The sequence below is a fragment of the Colossoma macropomum genome, unplaced genomic scaffold (assembly GCF_904425465.1).
Source record: "Colossoma macropomum unplaced genomic scaffold, Colossoma_macropomum, whole genome shotgun sequence".
Taxonomy (NCBI): domain Eukaryota; kingdom Metazoa; phylum Chordata; class Actinopteri; order Characiformes; family Serrasalmidae; genus Colossoma; species Colossoma macropomum.
This window is the reverse complement of record NW_023494802.1, coordinates 13,807,083-13,825,489: the sequence shown is the minus strand read 5'-3', so window position 1 is coordinate 13,825,489 and position 18,407 is coordinate 13,807,083. Positions and strand designations below refer to the sequence as shown.

Genomic DNA, 18,407 nt, shown 5'->3' with positions numbered 1-18,407 from the left:
AAGAATCTATCGACTGATATCAAACAAGAAAATGTTTTTTGCAAAATAACGTTTTGAGTGTAGTTTGATCTAATGGACGATTAAATGTTTTTAATGTTTTTTTTTTGTTTGTTTGCTTTGCTATTTGCAGACGCATTATAATTTAATTACTTTTAACTTTAAATTTACTGTAACTGTTTTGTTAGTACTTAATTTTTTTTTTCTATTTTCAGGACAGACACAACACATACACACACAAAGAGAGAAATAGACAAAGCGAGAGTGAAAAATAATGTCGCTGAGCGAACAACAAATAAATAAATAAATAAATAAAATAAATAAACAAATTAAAGAATGAATAAATAAAACCTTCAATAAATAAACAAATGTTGTTAAAGCTAATTCATAAAGCATTAGTCATAGAGTAATAAAAGTTGTATGTCCAAACAGAGTGATGATAATCCGAGCACTAATGATGATGGTCAGAATAATACGATTGTAGTTATGAGTATAATAATGATGTTAATAACATCAATAAAAAGTGGAGTGATTGGACCCCTACTCTGCCTGCAAGGAGCTCATAATGCCGTTTCCGGAAAGTCAAAAGTCACAAACGTGGATTTTACCGTTAAAAGTCCTATCTGAAACGAGTCCCCCTATCCCGATCCTGTCCCGATTGGGGATGTGTTCCTCACCTTCTTGGGCCAGGTCTAAGTCCCCACAGTCACATGGCACACTGGCCTCCCCTCTACACAGTGAGAGGAAGTGGGTGTCTGTGGGCCTCTAAAGACGTAGGTGCTTCGGTGGATGGTGGTGTTGAGGGTGAATGATGGTGATTTTGTGGACTTTTTTTTGAATAGCTGGGGTTGAAGCACACCAACTGCTGTGTCCACAGAAGTTCCCCAACCACCTCAAATTTCCGCATCCTTCAGCGGCCTTCCTCCAGGGCCCCACAGACAGTCATAATGAGGTCTCCAGGCTAAGCAGGGGGCACGGCTGTCTGGGAAAGGAGGTCCAGTGTCCAGTGTGGTCTGTGAGTCGGGTCAGGTGGTGGACGCTGCTCTCAATGGCGTTGTTGTTGCGGTTGGGCGTGGCAGGCAGGCTGTACTGGCGGTAGGGGCGTGGATGATGGCGGGCTGGGGGAGGAGGTGGGGGCTTGCGAAGTGCCGGGTGCAGGTGGTGGTGGTAGTGGTTGTGCTTGGACAGTTCCGATTCGTCGTCGATGTCCGTGTCGTCGATCAGCGGGATGTTGTGGATGAAGTCGTTGATGAGAAACTCAGGGTGCGCCATGAAGTTGTGGATGGAGTTCCTGGACTCGGGCTTCTCAATGCCATCGTAGAGCGAGCTACGGAACGCTTTCACCACCCGCATCTGAGGGAGAGGAGGGGGACATGGACAAGACGAGGAAGACGAGAAGGAATAAAGGGGGACAAGGAGGGAACAGGACAGAAAGGGAAGAGGAAGATGCAAGACGAAAGGCAGAGAGGTAAAAATAAGGGAAGACAGAGGGTGTGGGTAGAGAAAGGAGGTGGAAACAAAAGAAATCTTTTAGTACAAGTCTGGTAGACACTGATCCTGGACACCGTAGCACCTTCTCTGGGCATGCCTTAATGCACAGACAGCTCAAGATCAAGTTGCTGCAATGTGGCATCAAATCTGCTCTGTCATTACTACGAATACAAAGTTTATTTAGTCAGTCAATATTTCAAGTGTTTCTTTTTTCTTTTCTCTTTCTCACTTCTTTCGCACTTTAAAAAGTGCAGTCATTATTTGATCATTACTTTGTTCTGGACTGAGACAGTTCAGTTTTTTTTAATCTATAAAATATGAAGCGCAACCAGATCTTAAGAGTTTCTCAAAGAAAGAGAGATGACAAATGAAAAACACACCACAAACTGAGGTAGCAGGAAATGGACTCATACAGTCAGTTCACCACCATCACTCAGTCAAGACGAAGGACGTTCATTCTCATGAACTCAAAACAGAACACACCAGGCTTCTGACAGGACGACGAATGGAAGCACACGAATACAAACACAGCCAACACAAAACAAATGCCTGCTATGTGTGTATACCGACCAGTTAGAAGGAAACTGAAAGAGCGAGAGACATGGACTGACAGTAAGAGGCAGGAAAAGAGAGAGAAAGAACGAGAGAGCGATGCCTTAATACACACATAGACACACAGCCAAAGGAAGAGACGGTGGGTTAGAATCTGCAACAGAGTGCTGGGAGGAACATTAGAGGGGAAAGAAATGGCCAGACACACAGACTGGGGGTCCACCTGGTGGGATGGAGGGAGGATGCAGTGAGAGGGGCGGAGCACCGCACCTGCAGTCATGAAGTATGACTGATGCCTCACTGGCAGTAGCAGCGGTCAGGAGCGTGGCTACATCACAGATATGCAAATGAAGCAATGAAGCTCTCTGGTCATGTGACTGTGATGTGGCATCACATGTGAGCATGCAAAGCCTAAAGAAGCCATCAACCAATGAATGCTAATGAGGAGAGGAGTTATGTGCTGTTAGGAGATCGTAGTGAGTTGGAGAGTAAGAATGAATTGAGGTCCTGAGTCAGGGTTTCTTTCTGAGTGAATTACATTAAAATAGTTCGGAATGGAACTTTAACAAAGATTAATGCTATGGGAATAATGGCTATTTCATTGATGACCATGAATGTTTAAGATTAATGAATATTATTGTATTCATTAATTCATGTTGTTTTATAGTCTCATTAGATGGCTAACCTAAATATGTGATTGCTTGGCGTGTGGCCTCAGTGCAACAGTACGTTTAAGACCTAATCCCTAGAACTCATAGCATATTATTCAGTTTTTAATCTTAAAATAATACACCATTTTTCTCCAACCAATCTTTATTTCCCACTTTAGTGGCATACTGATTACCACAGACATCATTTTAGAAATGTTTTCCTGTCCTTAGAACATAATACCTTATTATAATTATAATACCTTATAATGAATAATTACCCTAAGAATCTTATCATAGTGAATTAAAATAAAGAAAATCGTCAGTTGCTTCAAGCGCTGGATTCCTTTAAGGCCTATTTTTCAGTAAGTACTACTAGTAACTACTATAAAAGATCTAAGTTATGTATTTATTAGAATGAGGAATTTAAGTGGGGGCCCACATTTAGGATTTAGGACACCTAAACCAAACTCTAAAAGCGTGATGACTTCAGCCTGCTCTGACTCGGGTCATTTCCTGCCACGCTGGTGGCACTCGACACCCACTTGCTGTGACAGAAGACCTTAACAAGCACTGTCACACTGACGAGCACAGCGCAGGCACAATAAACACAGACACGGCGAAATCAGCACAAACACGTCGCTGTGTGGGTGCAGTATCGTATGCCTGGATTCTGTCTGTTTCCAAAAGTAGCACAATTCGGGATTTTTCCTGCACTTGGCATCCTTCCAAAACACACTAAGTAGTAGTAGAGGATAATTTTGGATGGTAGTGTGGAGCGGTTTTTTCAGAGATAGAGAGAGAGAGAAAGAGAGTAAGAGAGAGAGCGGAGCATCGTTTGGCATGCAGCAGTGCAGACAGGTGCAGATGGGTGAACAGAAGAGCTGGCGCGAGCTTTGATGCGTTCTGCTGCAGGCTGGCTAACCAGGAGAAGAGTGGAGGAGCACAGGAGCCAATCAGAAACCAACACACACAGTGGACGCGCTCATTCCAGTGCAGCTGTCTCGTTCTGTTACGGAAACGGAAAAAATAAAGGAAACTGAAGAGAAAACAAAAAGAGACAAAACTGAATGCATGGTGGTAAGCAGCCAGGCTCATGCTGTAAGGATAAATCAAATGAAGCAGTAGCACATATACACACACGTCTCTGATGTGTATATATATACATATATAGATTTGGAGATGAGAAGAATTAGATGCACGTTCCTTTGCTGCAGTATAGCCCACCTCCCCCACCACCCTCTCACCCCAGTCCAAACAAACTCACCCAGCAAAGGAAAAAGAAGCTAAATGAACTGGAAAGAAAAGATATCAAACGACAGAAAAACGACAAACGAATAAACAAACAAACAGGAAGAAACGGTCAAGCGTTTGGTTAAGTGCTTATCTGTTTTTCCAAAGAGCCTGTCTGTCAGCAAGGAAAAAGACTTCATGCAAATCGTGAATGATTTCAATAATGTTTTTGTTTTGTCGTTTGTTTTCATTTCGTGTCTTTTCTTCTTCTCATTTTTTTTTTTTTGCATGGATACAGGTAAACTTTCGAGTATAATGCCCACAGTAGAGGAATGGAGGAAAGCAAAGACTGGATGTTACTAGTGATGTTTTCTCTTTGCTCTGGATGGTTAGCATGCCAGATTACAGTCCACTGTCTCCCCCACGCTGCCCTTCAAAGAAAAAGCTTGATGGAAAAACTCGATCATTAAAAAACGAACTCAAAGTATATTCCATACAAACAGACTGTTCTTTTTTTCTTTCCAAAGATGTTCTGCAAATCAACTACAGCTAAACAAGAGTTACTGAAGCAGGAACAGAGTGAGTGTGTAAGCAGAGGAAGGGGAGAGTGCTAAAAAAGCTTGGGATGAAAACTGAAGGTTAATGATAATGACCTCAAATCCTGTTAAAGAAATGGCCTCACGTCCCGCTGACCTTATGAATTTGTGTCGAGTCGAGTTAAAGTCATGAACTTGCATCCTGAGGGTTTAGATCATCACTGTCACTTGATGGTCTACAGTCCCCCTTTAATGCAGGGTTAAACAACCTTCGCTTCACCAGTGAACTGATGAGACCAACAGATACGCATCTCCAGTAGATCTTAGGATCTACTTATGAGTCTCCAGTGAAGGTTTTAACATTGCTGTTACTGTAAGTTCAGACAATTCACATTATATTCTTTGTGGTCACTCAAGACGCATCTGGCCATGTACAGTATTTATCAAGCATCAGATCAAAAAGTGCTGATCTGGGATCAGCTAAATGTGTTCATATGACTAGCAGAAAGGATATCGAAGCCAAAGAATGTTCCTAAATCAGCAGTATTCTTCCAAAGACTGTGAGAAACACAGGCACACATGCCAACATTCACAGGGGAGATGAAGAGGTTAGATTTACTGTAAGTAACCAAAGCTTCAAGTGTTGGGGAAAGCTGTTGTGACTCATTTTCAATTATGAATTATTTCCCACTGAAGCCCTCCTTTGTGCACAGAGTCAGTTACCATACATGGAAAAGGTCTAAAAGGTGAGAGGTAAACATGATCCATCAGAGCTATGCCTTCACACAATTTACAAAACCCCAATGAAAAAAAAACACTGTAAAGCGCACTACAGGACAATCTGTATGGAATAGATACAAGATAGATTAATCTAAATACAATGTGTATATGTCCATAAGTTTGTGGACACTTGCTTGTTTAATGTTTCTTCTGACATCAGGGGTATTAACAGGGACTTTGTCCTCCCTTTGCTGTCGTAACAGTCTCTACTCTTTTAGGAAGGCTTTACATTAGATGTTGAAACATTGCTGTGGGGATTTGATTGCATTAAGCTATAAAAGTGAGGTCAAGTACTGATGTTGGTTGATAAATTCTGGATCACAAACAGCATTCCAACACACCCCAAAGGTATACAACTGTTCTCCATTACTGTGGAGAATGCAGTTCTACTGCTCCACAGACCAATGTTGGGATGCATCATGCTCCTCTAGCCAACACTTGGCACTGGCACTAAGCATTGTGACCATAGGCTCATGTGAAGCTGCTCCAGATCAGTCCGTTCTACTACTGACAATGGTTTCCTGTAAACATTATACAAGCTGTGCGTTTGCAATTGAACGCCTGCGTCAGCAATAGCATTCTATCGGTAGCAGCGCATGAATACTTGTGGATGTTTAGTTTGTGTATAAGGCAGAGTGTGTGTATGTGTGCGTGTGTATATATATATATATATATGTACTTACACACATGGGCAAAAGTATGTGGACACCTGATCATCGCACCTTCATGAGTTTGTTGGACTTCCAAATGATCTCAAAGGTGTTCAGTGGAATTGTGCAAGACACTGGAGTGCCTCCAAACCACAATAATCAAATCATTTCTTTACACACTTTACTTTGCACACAGGGACACAGTCATGCTGGAACAGGAAAATGCCTTGTCACAAAGTTGGAAGCATATAATTGCCTAAAAACATCTTTGTATGTAGCATTGACATCACTCTTCACTGGAACTTATGGGCCTATACCAAACCTTGAAAAACAACTCCAGCCCATTATCCCTCCTCCACCAAACTCTACTGTTGGCACTCTGCATTCCGGTAGGTAGTGTTCTCCTGGCATCTGCCAATCCTGGATTCATTGATCAGACTGCTAGACAGTGAAGCGTGATTCATTACTCCAGAGAACACGTTTCCACTGCTCTACAGTCCAGTGACAGTGTGCTTTACACACCTCCAGTCAATGCTTGCCATCGCACATGGTGATGTTAGGCTTGTGTGCAGCTGCTTGGCCATGAAAACCCATTTCATGAAGCTCCTGACGTACAGTTCTTTTGCTGATGTTGCTTTCAGAGGTAGTTTGGAATTCTGTAATAAGTGATGCAACAGAGCTTAAACAATTTTTACAAGCTCCTCTCAGCTTTCGGTGGCTCCACTTTGTGAGTTTGCATGGTCTACCACTTCATGGCTAATCTTTGTTGTTCTTAGATGCTTCCACAGTTGACCGGGGCAGATGTAGCACGGCAGAAGTTTCACAAATTGACTTGAGGCAGAGGTGGCATCCTATGACAGAGCCATGTTTGAAGTCACTGAGCTCTTCAGTACGACCCGTTCTACTGCCAGTGTTTGTCTATGGAGATATGTGCTTGATATGATACACCTCTTAGCCACTGGTGTGGCTGGAACACCTGAACTCAATAATTAGGAGGGGTGTCCACACACTTTTGGCCTTAGAGAGTATATACACACTGCCTTACACACACACACAACCCAATATATATATATATACTGACACATATACACTGACACTGTAATTTATGCATTTACAATTTAACACCTAAGTGCTGTTGTAACCAAGAAGAGCATAAGCCCAATGTTTTACAAGTGTAATTCCATCTATGAGGGAGTAGGTTGGAGGCTGATAAAACGTTTAACATACACAGACATTCTGCCTACAAATCTTACTGCAGGCAGAGAAAAACAGCGTGATGAGGACAGCAAAAAAAGAGGAGGGGAGGGTGAGTGAGGAGCCAGGCGTTAGAGGGTGAGTAAAAGGGGTCTTACACTGAAGCATGGACATGAGAGGACATGTAACACACACACACACACACGTGCAAACACACACGCACATACACACTCGCAAAAGAAATAGGATGAGACGCGTGTTGACATGGAGGATGGAGCAGCACACAGAGCGGACAGCTGCAGGGGGGGCATGAGAAGCATAAGCCTGACACTTCTACCCTGCAACCAAAAAACGGGCCTTGAGCGCACACAAGAATGATGGAGGAAGAAAGCAAAAACTCAGCACAAGAACTGAAAGCACCTCGTTGTTTGAGAAGCTTCGAGAAATCACTTTAAAGGTTATGAAAATGAAACTTATGCATAAAAACAGCAAAAAATGAGTGGTGTTAAACTAAAGTTGTATCAATACTGGAAATTGTATTTCATGTTCAAGTTTTGTAAAACACATCTGTATTTTTTTATCATAATAAAACATTTAAATCTTCCTAAAAGACGATTTGAAGGAGAACAGGCAGCCTACAGAAAAAAAGGTAGAAGACAGGAAAAAACAGAGTGGAGTGATGAGCCAATGGGGAGAGAGAGAGAGAGAGATATATAGATAGAGAGAGAGGAAAGGAGAGAGAGAGAGAGATAAACAGGAAGAGCTGACTGATGGATCTGTGAAAGGGAGTCAAAAGCACAGAGACATTAGGAGACACTTTAGCAAAACCTCGGTATGAGGAAACAACCTGCATTATCTGAAAAACAGATAGAAGAGAGATAAAGAGAGAGAGAAGAGAAGAAAGAGAGGAGAACCTTATAGGGCTTATACTCGAAGGTTTACCCCCCGCGCAGACCGGGACAGTTCACCACACTTTCATTTGCTTGATCACAGGAAAAGCTTTTCTAGCTCTGCACCACAGCAAACCACGCTTGACAACAGAAACCTCTCGAAAAAAACAGAAAGTGGTGCCATGTTCTCTCTGCATTTACTCAGCAAGCACTCAATTCTTTTGGACAGATTTCTCTGGGCGCTCTCACTGTTGGGCTGCACGATCAGCGGACTGCAGATATCCATGAGTTTTGAGTTTTATCACTATGAGTAAATTTATTTTCACTAGGGGTGTAAATCTCTGACCTTATAACTATTCAATTACATCATGATTCTTTGGGAAATTATACATCATGAATCTCAAATTACCACAATTATTTTTTTTGTGACTGAATAGGTCATTCTACAGAAACGTCCATTTTGTGTCCCTGGCATTTTCAGATATATTACATTGAAAATCATGTTAGGGTCACAATTTATTTATATTTTAAAGTAAAACAGTAAGTAATTATACCTTTTACTTACTGAGCCAACAATTTAGCAATATTGTTTTTTAAATCAATTATGTATAAAATTCCAGGCATCACAGAAGTGCTCGTCCTCACAGTCATGTGTAAAGGGTGAGTGACATATTTTGAGGTAAAAAAAACGTTTTTCTGCAATTTTAAATGCAATAATCTATACATGACTATGAAATATATGATTTAAATGACATAAAGGAAACAAATGCTAAATAAATATTATAAATATATAATGAAAGTTGTGGTCCCCAGGAGTCGTGTCACTGGTGTTACTGCGCAACAAAAAAATCTCTTATTTTGAACTAAAAATCACACTGATGACATCACTCGACTTCCTTTTACCTATTTTCTGAATAGGACTGAAAAGCACATGGTAAGTCCACTGTGTCTTTCAGTTATCAGGGATTTTCTCATTCAGCTCATGATTTCATATGAAGCTTTTAGCTGAAGTCACTGGTGCGACCTACTTTATTCTTAGGTAATTGTGAAAAAACAGAACACAAATGGAGTAAATGACAAATCTTAGTGGATATTTCATGATTGACAACATGTGGCTTGATGCTCTGTAGCAGCCATTTTGTAAAATGCATTTTGCATTAAAAATGTCTCTGGTGTTACCTTTCTTATGTGTAACACCAATGACGATCAGTAACACCAGTGACTCCTATGGATAGATAAAAAGTAGACGTTTCTGTAGAATGACCCAGATAATTGTGCTTGTTTTAAAAAATGTGCTTGAAACCAGCAAAATGATCTGCCAGTATAGTGAGATAATTTTACTTAATATAATGACCTGAAACAAGTGAAAAAATTCTGGAAATAAGCTAAATAATCCCATAATCAACGCACAACCATCTCAAAATGGGAAATGTATGATATGTTATCTAGATTTAAGATCATTTCACTGGACAAGATACCATTTTTCACAGTGTAAAGCAAGCTTTGTTGATGGAAAAGCCATAAGTGAATAGCTAAATGCACCACTGTTCCATTATGGATGATTCCATATATCTCTAAAGTGGATGCTGGAATATACACGCAACCCAACCCTGAGAGCGAAACTCTAAACCGCAAACATCTCTGCGTCTAAGCAGCAGACGAGGCATTTAACAGAATGCATCGACACTGTAAGTGGTCTGATCGAATGAAAGCAAAGAGAGAGAGAGAGAATGGCTTACTTGGCCCATCCAGAGGGCACTGAAAACAAAACCAAGCCTCACTGGACAAGGACAACCCAACAGCGAGAGGAGAGGACCAACACAGCAAGACAGAAGGGGCAGGGGTGCAAACAGCAGTCCACACGGTCAGACAGGCCAACTTGCAAAGAGCCACACGCACAAAAACCAGACTGACCACAGGCAACTTTCAAGAAAAATAAATAAATAAATTCGTAAAACAGCAGATAAACATTACACTGCACGCCTGGTGCAATGTGTGTATGGGGGTGTGCTGTGTTCTGAGACGAGTATTTGTGTGTGTGTGTCTTTGTGCTGTGTCAGCTGTTGTGAGTGTGAGATGTGTGTGTATGTAGGTGTGCGCATGTGTGTTTCTGTGTTGAAAGTGTGCATGTATTTGTTTTGACACATTTTCAGGACAAAAATGTCCTGACCACGCAGGAAAACTAGAGAAAAACCAGGCTCTGATCCTGACAGGGAAAAACTATGCTTCATTTTAAATGAGCAAAAACATTTTTAAAAAGGTTAAGGTTTAAGGTTACACACAAAAATGAGTTAAAAATGAAAAATTTTAATTACATATAGACGTACAGTACTGTGAAAAAGTCCTAGGCACCTGAGCAAATAGTTCAAAACCATTTATCTGGGTGATATGTGTGTTATTGTGTGTTGTAGTTGTGCTTGTTAGAAGAACACAGGTTTGGTTCCACGTTTCTCCTCAATGACCCCAAACATTGCATGGATCTGTCCAAATCCACCAGCAGAACTTCTGATTTAACTGAAATAAGTATTGTGAAGTTTTGGATAAATTTTGGATAATTACACTTAATACTGGGCTTCTGTGAGGACAGGTCTGGAAATGGTTAACCCTTTCATGCATAATTTCCTTTAGTCCGAATTTTGATTTTTTCTTTTCTAAATACTTTAGATACTTTATTAATGAAGTATTGGAACAGTTCACACATGAGGACACCATGTATGAAACACATAAAATCACTAATTATTGTATTAACATTATTTGTAATAATGTAATAATTCCAATATTACTTTCATGGCCAAATAAAAAAAATGACTGCCCAGATAAAGCTTTTGAAATCTCATTTTCACGTGTGTAAGACGTTTGCACAGTGCTGTAGATCACATCTCCCATATTCCTATAGTCATATCTATGTAATCATATCTATGTAATATGGGACATACGGATGATCATATGCCCCCTGGCAAGGCTTTAACACAAACGTGTCAGTGTGTGTGTGTGTGTGTGTGTTTATGTTTGATATGTATAAAGTGTGTGTGTGTGTGTGTTATGTCTGACACAGGGAAAGCGGGGGGACTCACTCCCGGGGGCGGCGCTTGCATTGGCAGTGGAGAGAACTACATGAGTGGGGGTAGAAATATTGGTTACGTCATGGAGCTGGCTGAGCACAGACGAGCGCCGTCGCACTGCGCCCTGAAACGAACCACTTCTCTTGAATGTACTCACTACCTCCATCTGCAGGAGAGAGAGAGAACCATATCACACACATCACATTATAGAGAGAAAGGGAGAGAGAGGTGTGAGAGAGAGAGAGAGAGAGTGAGAGAGAGAGAGAGAGAGAGAGAGAGAGGAGAAAGCCAGGGGAAGAATATATTTTATGATAAAACTGTAGCAATTAACAAAAAAATAAATAAAAAAAAAAACAACACAACACAACTTACATTCTCCAACAGTACGATTATCACAACTAAGGACTGGGCTAAGCATCAAAACACACCCTCAGGCCCATTCGGACTCATGCTGGGAATATGTCAGTCAATTCTGCTTTTCAAGTAAACGAGCTAATCCTCTAAAGCTTTGCCATCATTGGATATTGAGCCTAAAAGTCCTAGAAGAAGTGTGCGAACTCTAAAGCAAGCTAAAGAAAAAATGAATAAAGCCTACAGTAATTAAATACTGTAAGATAACAAATGTAAGCAAATCGATATTTAAAATCATACCTATTATGTAATCAAAAATTTTGCTACCTGTGCAAAAAGCATATTTTCACATAGTGTAATATCTTGATAGATGAGTTAGCTCCTTTCTGCCAAACTAAATTCACCTGATTTTTCCCCAGCCCATCCTAAAACTTATTCTGGGTAAGCTTACTCTGCTGAACACTTGCACTTGCATCATTCTCCTGTGAGTTGCAAGCCCCTTTGCCACTAAAACGTGTGAGCAAACCAGCAACACTCTTCTATTTCTACATAAAATGAAATATTAGATAGCTATAGCCTCAGCCACTTTTCAGAGGCACTTTAAAATGCACTATTAGAGTTTCATGGAAATGGACTATTTATCCTACACAGAGCAGTGGAATCAGGAGTAGGATGTTTGGTACATGTTAGCTGCTGTCTCTACATTCATAGAACAAGTCAATGGAAAACATAAACTATAATAATTATGTATTTAACACAAAACAATATTTCACAAATAGCATTTATATATTTTAGAGCCCATGTGTCAAACAGAAGGCCCGCGGTTTAAGTCAGGCCCGTGGTGCACTCCTGTTCAGCCCTCAAAATTATTTTAACATTCTATTAATATTAGCCCATTTCACCACGGGCTGCACTACAGTCCCCAGCATGCACTGCTACATAATGTATGCTCTGACCCCATTCCCTCATCAACAATCAATGGGCCAGCAGTTACACATAAAGAAAAGATGCCTGGTGTCTAGTTCAAGCAAATAGACAGTTGTTGCCAGTACAGTGACCTCCTGGGGACTTTTAAAGACTTTGCTCTTTGTTTTTTAAAGAAATTATTTTTGCTTAAGTAATAGTTTAAGTATTCAGTGCCTCTTTTGCTGTTGTAGTTTTGGCATATTTTGAATAAACAGTGGCCTATGGATTTGTTGAGATTTTTTTAATATGGCCCTTTTAGTGGTTGAATTTGACACCACTGTTCTAGAGGCTTGTAAACATCTATGATCGTAAGTCCGTAGCACCCACTGAAGCCCCATCACAGCTCCAGTGTGTGCGTGCTTTCCACCTTAACAAAACATATGGCATCAACGCATTTTTCTCTTTCAGTTTCCTTAATTTTGGCAACAACTCTGTCAATGTAAACATTTCACTCTGAAAATCAAGAACATATTTAGATTAAAGTCCATTCAGAGCATCATGGCTCATCATGGAGTGGAGAGAAACACAGATGGATGGTTTAACTTTATGCTATACACGTGGACTGCAACAATTTACACAAGTAGCCAAAATTACACTAAAAAACTCGGAATGTGTGTGGATTAATCTGTGGGTCATCATCTGTGTCCGAAGCATGCTGATGACGGGTGGGCCCGCACACTTTGGTGGAGCCACTGTTAAATGAAAGCCTTGATCAAATTCAACTGACTGATGATATGAGGCTAGCTGCTGTAATGCGTGTTCTGTTTTGCCAACTCAGTGGCGAGCCTCGAGGGGATCGATGGAAACCTTGTAAGGAGCTCTGCTAGCACTTCAGCAATCTGCGCCTGCCACACCCACGCTAAACCCTTCATCACACAGCTTCATTCCATCCAGTTAGCTCACTGTGGGCCTGAGTGCCACTGTGTGTGTACATTAGCAAGTTTGTGTGTGTGAAAGATTCTTTGCTCTTTGAAGCTGGGGCTGTAGGATGAGTATTGACAGTGTGCTAGAGCAGCGCACAGACTTCTCCTCCTGCCTTGCTGCAAACATTCTTTAAAGCCACTGAAATGACAAGGCAGAAAGCTGCAGTCCACTCGTCTCAGAGCTGCGGTCTACACATCCTCCCAAACGGCCTCTTAAACAATGTAGAAAAGCATTTTTTTTCAGAGTCGAAATGCAGTACATTTTTGATTTTCTTTCTGTTTTTAAATGCAAAAAATATGCATGAGATTGCGGTAAATTCACAATTCCACAATTGGTAAACTGTATGTTGAAAACTGCCTACTTATGAAACTCATACATAAAAACATACCATATATAGAATAAACGTTTTTCTCAGTTTGTCACAATGGTTTAAGTAGGCCTACTGAAACTGTGCATACAATAATCCAAATAACCATAAATGTAAGGATCTTCACTGTAATTTATAGAGATCTACTGGTGTTAGGGCTGCTCCTAACAATGACTTAGTAGTGGATTCATTTATAAATTATTTTATTAATGAATTGATTAATCTGAATGAAACATTTCCAAAACGCTGTATGAAATGTTGTCTTTAAAACAGCACAAGGAACCACTTTTACTGTGGGAGGACCTGCTAAACAGATAAAGCCATGCTCTTTCCAAGTGAAACACAAAGGTGGGCTTAAATGATTTTGCTGTTGCTGTTACATCAAAGTTCTTAAACACACTAAAAAGACAGTTTAACTCTTGTGTGGTGTTGATGTTGTTACTCAGTGGTCTGTTGAACCCACCACATTATTGTTTTTTTTTAAATCAATACAGCCAGAACAATTTATGTAAAAATACCCGATGTTTAAAATATCACAAGTGTCCAGTGTAGAGTTCTCCTTTAGCAGCTGTAGCCAGTCAGCAGCCTGTCCACGTTGTCCACCCTCACACACACACACACACACACACACATATACAAACACATACACACACACAGACAAACACACACTAACAGCAGGCCATGTAAGAGGAGAACAGAGTGAAGGACACAGCACCTCCACACCTTTATTCTCCATGGGTTCACCCCAACACCACATGTGTAATATAAATGTGTAGGGGGTGAACAGTGTGAAGAAACTGAATATTTTGTGTTCTTTACAGAAAATGTGCAAAGACCAAGGAATCTGAGGTTGAAATAGTAATAAATTGCATCATTTTTTCTTTTGGTAAACATTGAAAATGCATCCCTCAGACCCCAACACCACACAAGAGTTAAAATAGCCCAGCCTAATAGCTTAATAATAAAAAGAAAAGGAAAAAGAAATAGTACAATAACAATAGCTTATAGGGAAATTTCACATCATGAGCTGTTAGCTTTATTACTACTACTAAACCAAAGCCAAACATTAGCCTGGGCAGACGTATGAGCATGACTATTTTCTCCAGTTTAAGCAGGCTTCTTTGTTGTGTTACCAGTTTACCAGCCATGCTGAAAATGAATCATAGGAGAAAAGTGTATCGATTGAGAAGCTTGTTAGCCTGCAAGGCAGGATTAGGAGCAGCCTGTAAATATTTGCAGCACCTCTCTCCTACGTGCACGGCAAAATGTGCCAAGTACTTTCAAAAACTTTGTGTGCAATAGCCAGTCAGTGACTGTGCTTAACATCTTGCACATGTATATTAATGGGTTGGTGTGAGAAAAGTCATGATTAATACAATTTTTTGCACTATATAGAATGTTTAGGGACCACGACTATGCAAATTAACATATTTACAGCACTGACGTAGTTGATGACACTGGTGAATTACAGCAGCCCTAGCTGATATTTACAACCACATTTCCAAAAAAGTTGGGATGCTGTGCAAAATGTAAATGAAAACAAAATGCAATGACGTGCAAATAATTTAAACCCTATATTTATTTGAAAATAGTACAAAGACAACATATCAAATGCTAAAGCTGAGAAATTTTATTGTTTTTTGAAAAATATATGCCCATTTTGAATTTGATGGCAGCAACATGTTCCAAAAAAGTTGGGATGGGGGCATGATTACCACTGTGTTTCATCACTTGTTCTTTTAACAACACTCTGTAAGCATTCAGGAACTGAGGACACCATTTGCCTGGTGTTTTGAAAGTGAAATATGAAAATGAAACCACAGAACACTTTTCCACTTCGCCTCAGTCCATCTCAGATGAGCTCAGGCCCAGAGAAGGCGCCAGCGTTTCTGGATCCTGTTTATATATGGTTTCTTCTTTGCATAGCAGAGTTTTAACTTGCATTTGTAGATGCAGTGATAAACTGTGTACACAGACAGTGTTTTTCAGGAGTGTTTTTGAGCCCATGCAGTGACTTCCACTACAGAATCATGTCTCTATTGAATCCTGCGCCACCTGAGGACCCAAAGATCTTGGCTAGCCAATATAGGTTTTCGGCCTTGTCCCTTGCATACAGAGATTTCTCCGGATTGTCTAAATCTTTTCATAATATTATGTACTGTAGATGATGAAATTCCCAAGTTCTTTGCTATTTTACGTTGAGAAACATTATTCTTGAATTGTTGCACTATTTGCCCACACAGTCTTTCACAGAGTGGTCAACCCCTCCCCATCTTTACTTCTGAAAGCGATGTTCTTTTTCTACCCAGTGATGTTACTTACCTGTTGCCAATTAACATTAAGGTGTGTATTTTTAGCAATACACAACTTTACCAGTCTTTTGTTGCCCCTGTCCCAACTTTTTTGGAATGTGTTGCTGGCATCAAATTCAAAACGGGCATATATTTTTCAAAAAACAATAAAGTTTCTCAATTTTAGCATTTGATATTTTGTCTTTGTACTATTTTCAAATAAATATTGGGTTTAAATGATTTGCACCTCATTGCATTTTGTTTTTATTTACATTTTGCACAACGTCCCAACGTTTTTGGAAATGGGGTTGTAAGACCATAGCTGTTTTTTACAGTATAATCTAGATTTCATCCAGATCTGCAGTCTGTAACATGCAGTTCTCTACTCTTCACTTTAAATATGGACCCCAACTAACAATTTTATACCTCCTTACACAACCTCACACACAGGCAAGACCCTGCTATCAATGCACATACATCACATGTCCCCTTGTACTGTCTGAAGGAGGAGAAAAAGAGTTCAGCTGTACTCAACTGTCTCTTTCCTAACAGCTCTATTACTGTTTCAGTAGATATGGGGAATGGAAAGGCACTGCTCCGGCTCCAGCAGAGAGAGCACATTCAATAACACATTCACAGTCCTGCAGATCTATACACAGCTATTCCACAAAAATAACTTGGATTTGCAGTGACATTAATTAGGCACTGGTCAATTTTGGCACATTCAAATAGGGGACTAGCCTTAAAGGGGATTTACCCATTTAAAAAGAAATAAAACATTAAATAGGTTTGGCAGTAGAAGAGAGTGGACATTATAAAAGCTGGAGAATCAGAAAAAGAATGAAGTGAAATTAAGATTGAGAAAGAAAATCTACAATCCAAACAGCGTGGAAATCAAAAAAGGAATAAAAGAGTGAGAGCCCTTATGATGAAGAGAGAATAGCAAGCAGAGAGAAGAGAGAGGGACTAAAAAAAAGAACCTGTTATACAACATAATGTCTAAGGAGGTAATTAAATAACATCAGTAACCAAGACAATCAAATACTCAAAACAGCATCAACTCTAAAATGACAGTCTCAATTATTCTCCACACGGTTATTCAAAAATGTTCCAAAAAAAGTGCAGGTGAGAACACACAGTGCTGGGCAAAAGTCAGAGATCAACTTTTCAGTTACTTCATTTGCACTCAGAAACAGCCATTAAGTACAAGCTATTCTTTTTTTCAGTGTCAGGAAACAATCAGAAAATCCACAGAAAAATCCACACAAGCCTCAATTAAACATAATATCAAACTTTTCAGTATTTAGTGTGTCCACTCTCTGCCTTTGCCCTTCCTCGGTAGCAGCGTTTGAGAGCTACCCATAGTGTTGAGCTTCTGACAGTGAAGGATGGAAAAAAACGACTGTGGATTTTTTTTCAGATCAAAAGGAAGAAGAGAAAATTTCTCTTATCTTGCAAAGACAAAAGCTTTAATGGTGACAGTTTAGGTGGTCTACCAGGTCTTGCGTGGTTGTTAGGAGTCCAGTTTTCTTCATATCTTCACCCTTCCTTATCACCTTTATCTCCTTTAGCCACTTTAGATGCACATGGGAGAGACATCTGTGAGACAGCTGAGGTACTTTTGAGTAGTTGTTTGTCTGAATGTTAGTGTCTCTTTAAAGGGGAACATCATTTCAGTGACACTTTTGGGAACATTTTGTAAGAAGACAGCTGTAACTTGCTTTAAAGTGGCAGTAAAGTAAAGAGTGGACAAATCAAATACTGATCAACCTGATATTATACTTACTGTTGGATGCTTTGTGTAATTCTCTGTTAAACGGTTGCCTGTTTTGCCCTGACAAACAAAAATATTGCTGCTGTCGGAACAAAACCTCATATCTCCATTTTGGTTATTTTTCAAAAGAAACCATCCAAAATGACTGAAAAAATTCTGGTTCCATTGACTTGCATTAAAAGTAAAGCATGTTTTTTCCTTCTCCTGTAAAGTTACCATTCTGGAGATACAAGGTTTTGTTCAACAACAGCGATACGTAATTTGTACTTAGTGGCCGATTTTACTAGAAAATTAAATAAATGAAAGGGAGGTCTCTGACTTTTGCACAGCATTGTACAGCATTCAAAATTTAGAGATAAAAAGCACTTATGGTCCAGATTAGGCAGAGCAGTAGTAGACGTCCCACAGACCTCCACTGGACAAATCCTGCAGCTCAGAGGCGAAGGAGAAACTGAGCAATAAATCAGGCCACTAAAGGACTCCAGTTACATAATGGAGAAGCAAAGCAGCTCTGAGCAGGGTAGGAGTTTTATAGATCCCTGTCAGAGAAATCTATACTCATTTAGTGAAGGACCCCAAAAGCAGAGACCACAGCCAGGGAGAGAAAGAGAGAATGAGAGAGAGAGAGAGAGAGAGAGAGAGAGAGAGAGAAGAAGAGGAAGAGAGAGATACAAAAGTAATGACAAGCTGATGTTTGGTGAC

At 40.1% G+C, this 18,407-nt stretch overlaps 1 protein-coding gene across 1 annotated transcript in view; it reads right to left on the bottom strand.

The window, feature by feature from the left end:
* Window positions 1-205: 205 nt before the first annotated feature.
* The window catches only part of atp2b3b (ATPase plasma membrane Ca2+ transporting 3b), an 87,925-nt gene continuing 69,723 nt past the window's right edge, over window positions 206-18,407 (bottom strand). The window contains exons 22-23 of the mRNA XM_036590986.1: window positions 11,112-11,198; window positions 206-1,350 (exon numbers count right to left, since the gene is read on the bottom strand). Coding sequence (XP_036446879.1) covers window positions 940-1,350; window positions 11,112-11,198 — 498 coding nt within the window. The 3' untranslated portion in view covers window positions 206-939. The remainder of the gene's footprint in view (window positions 1,351-11,111; window positions 11,199-18,407) is intronic.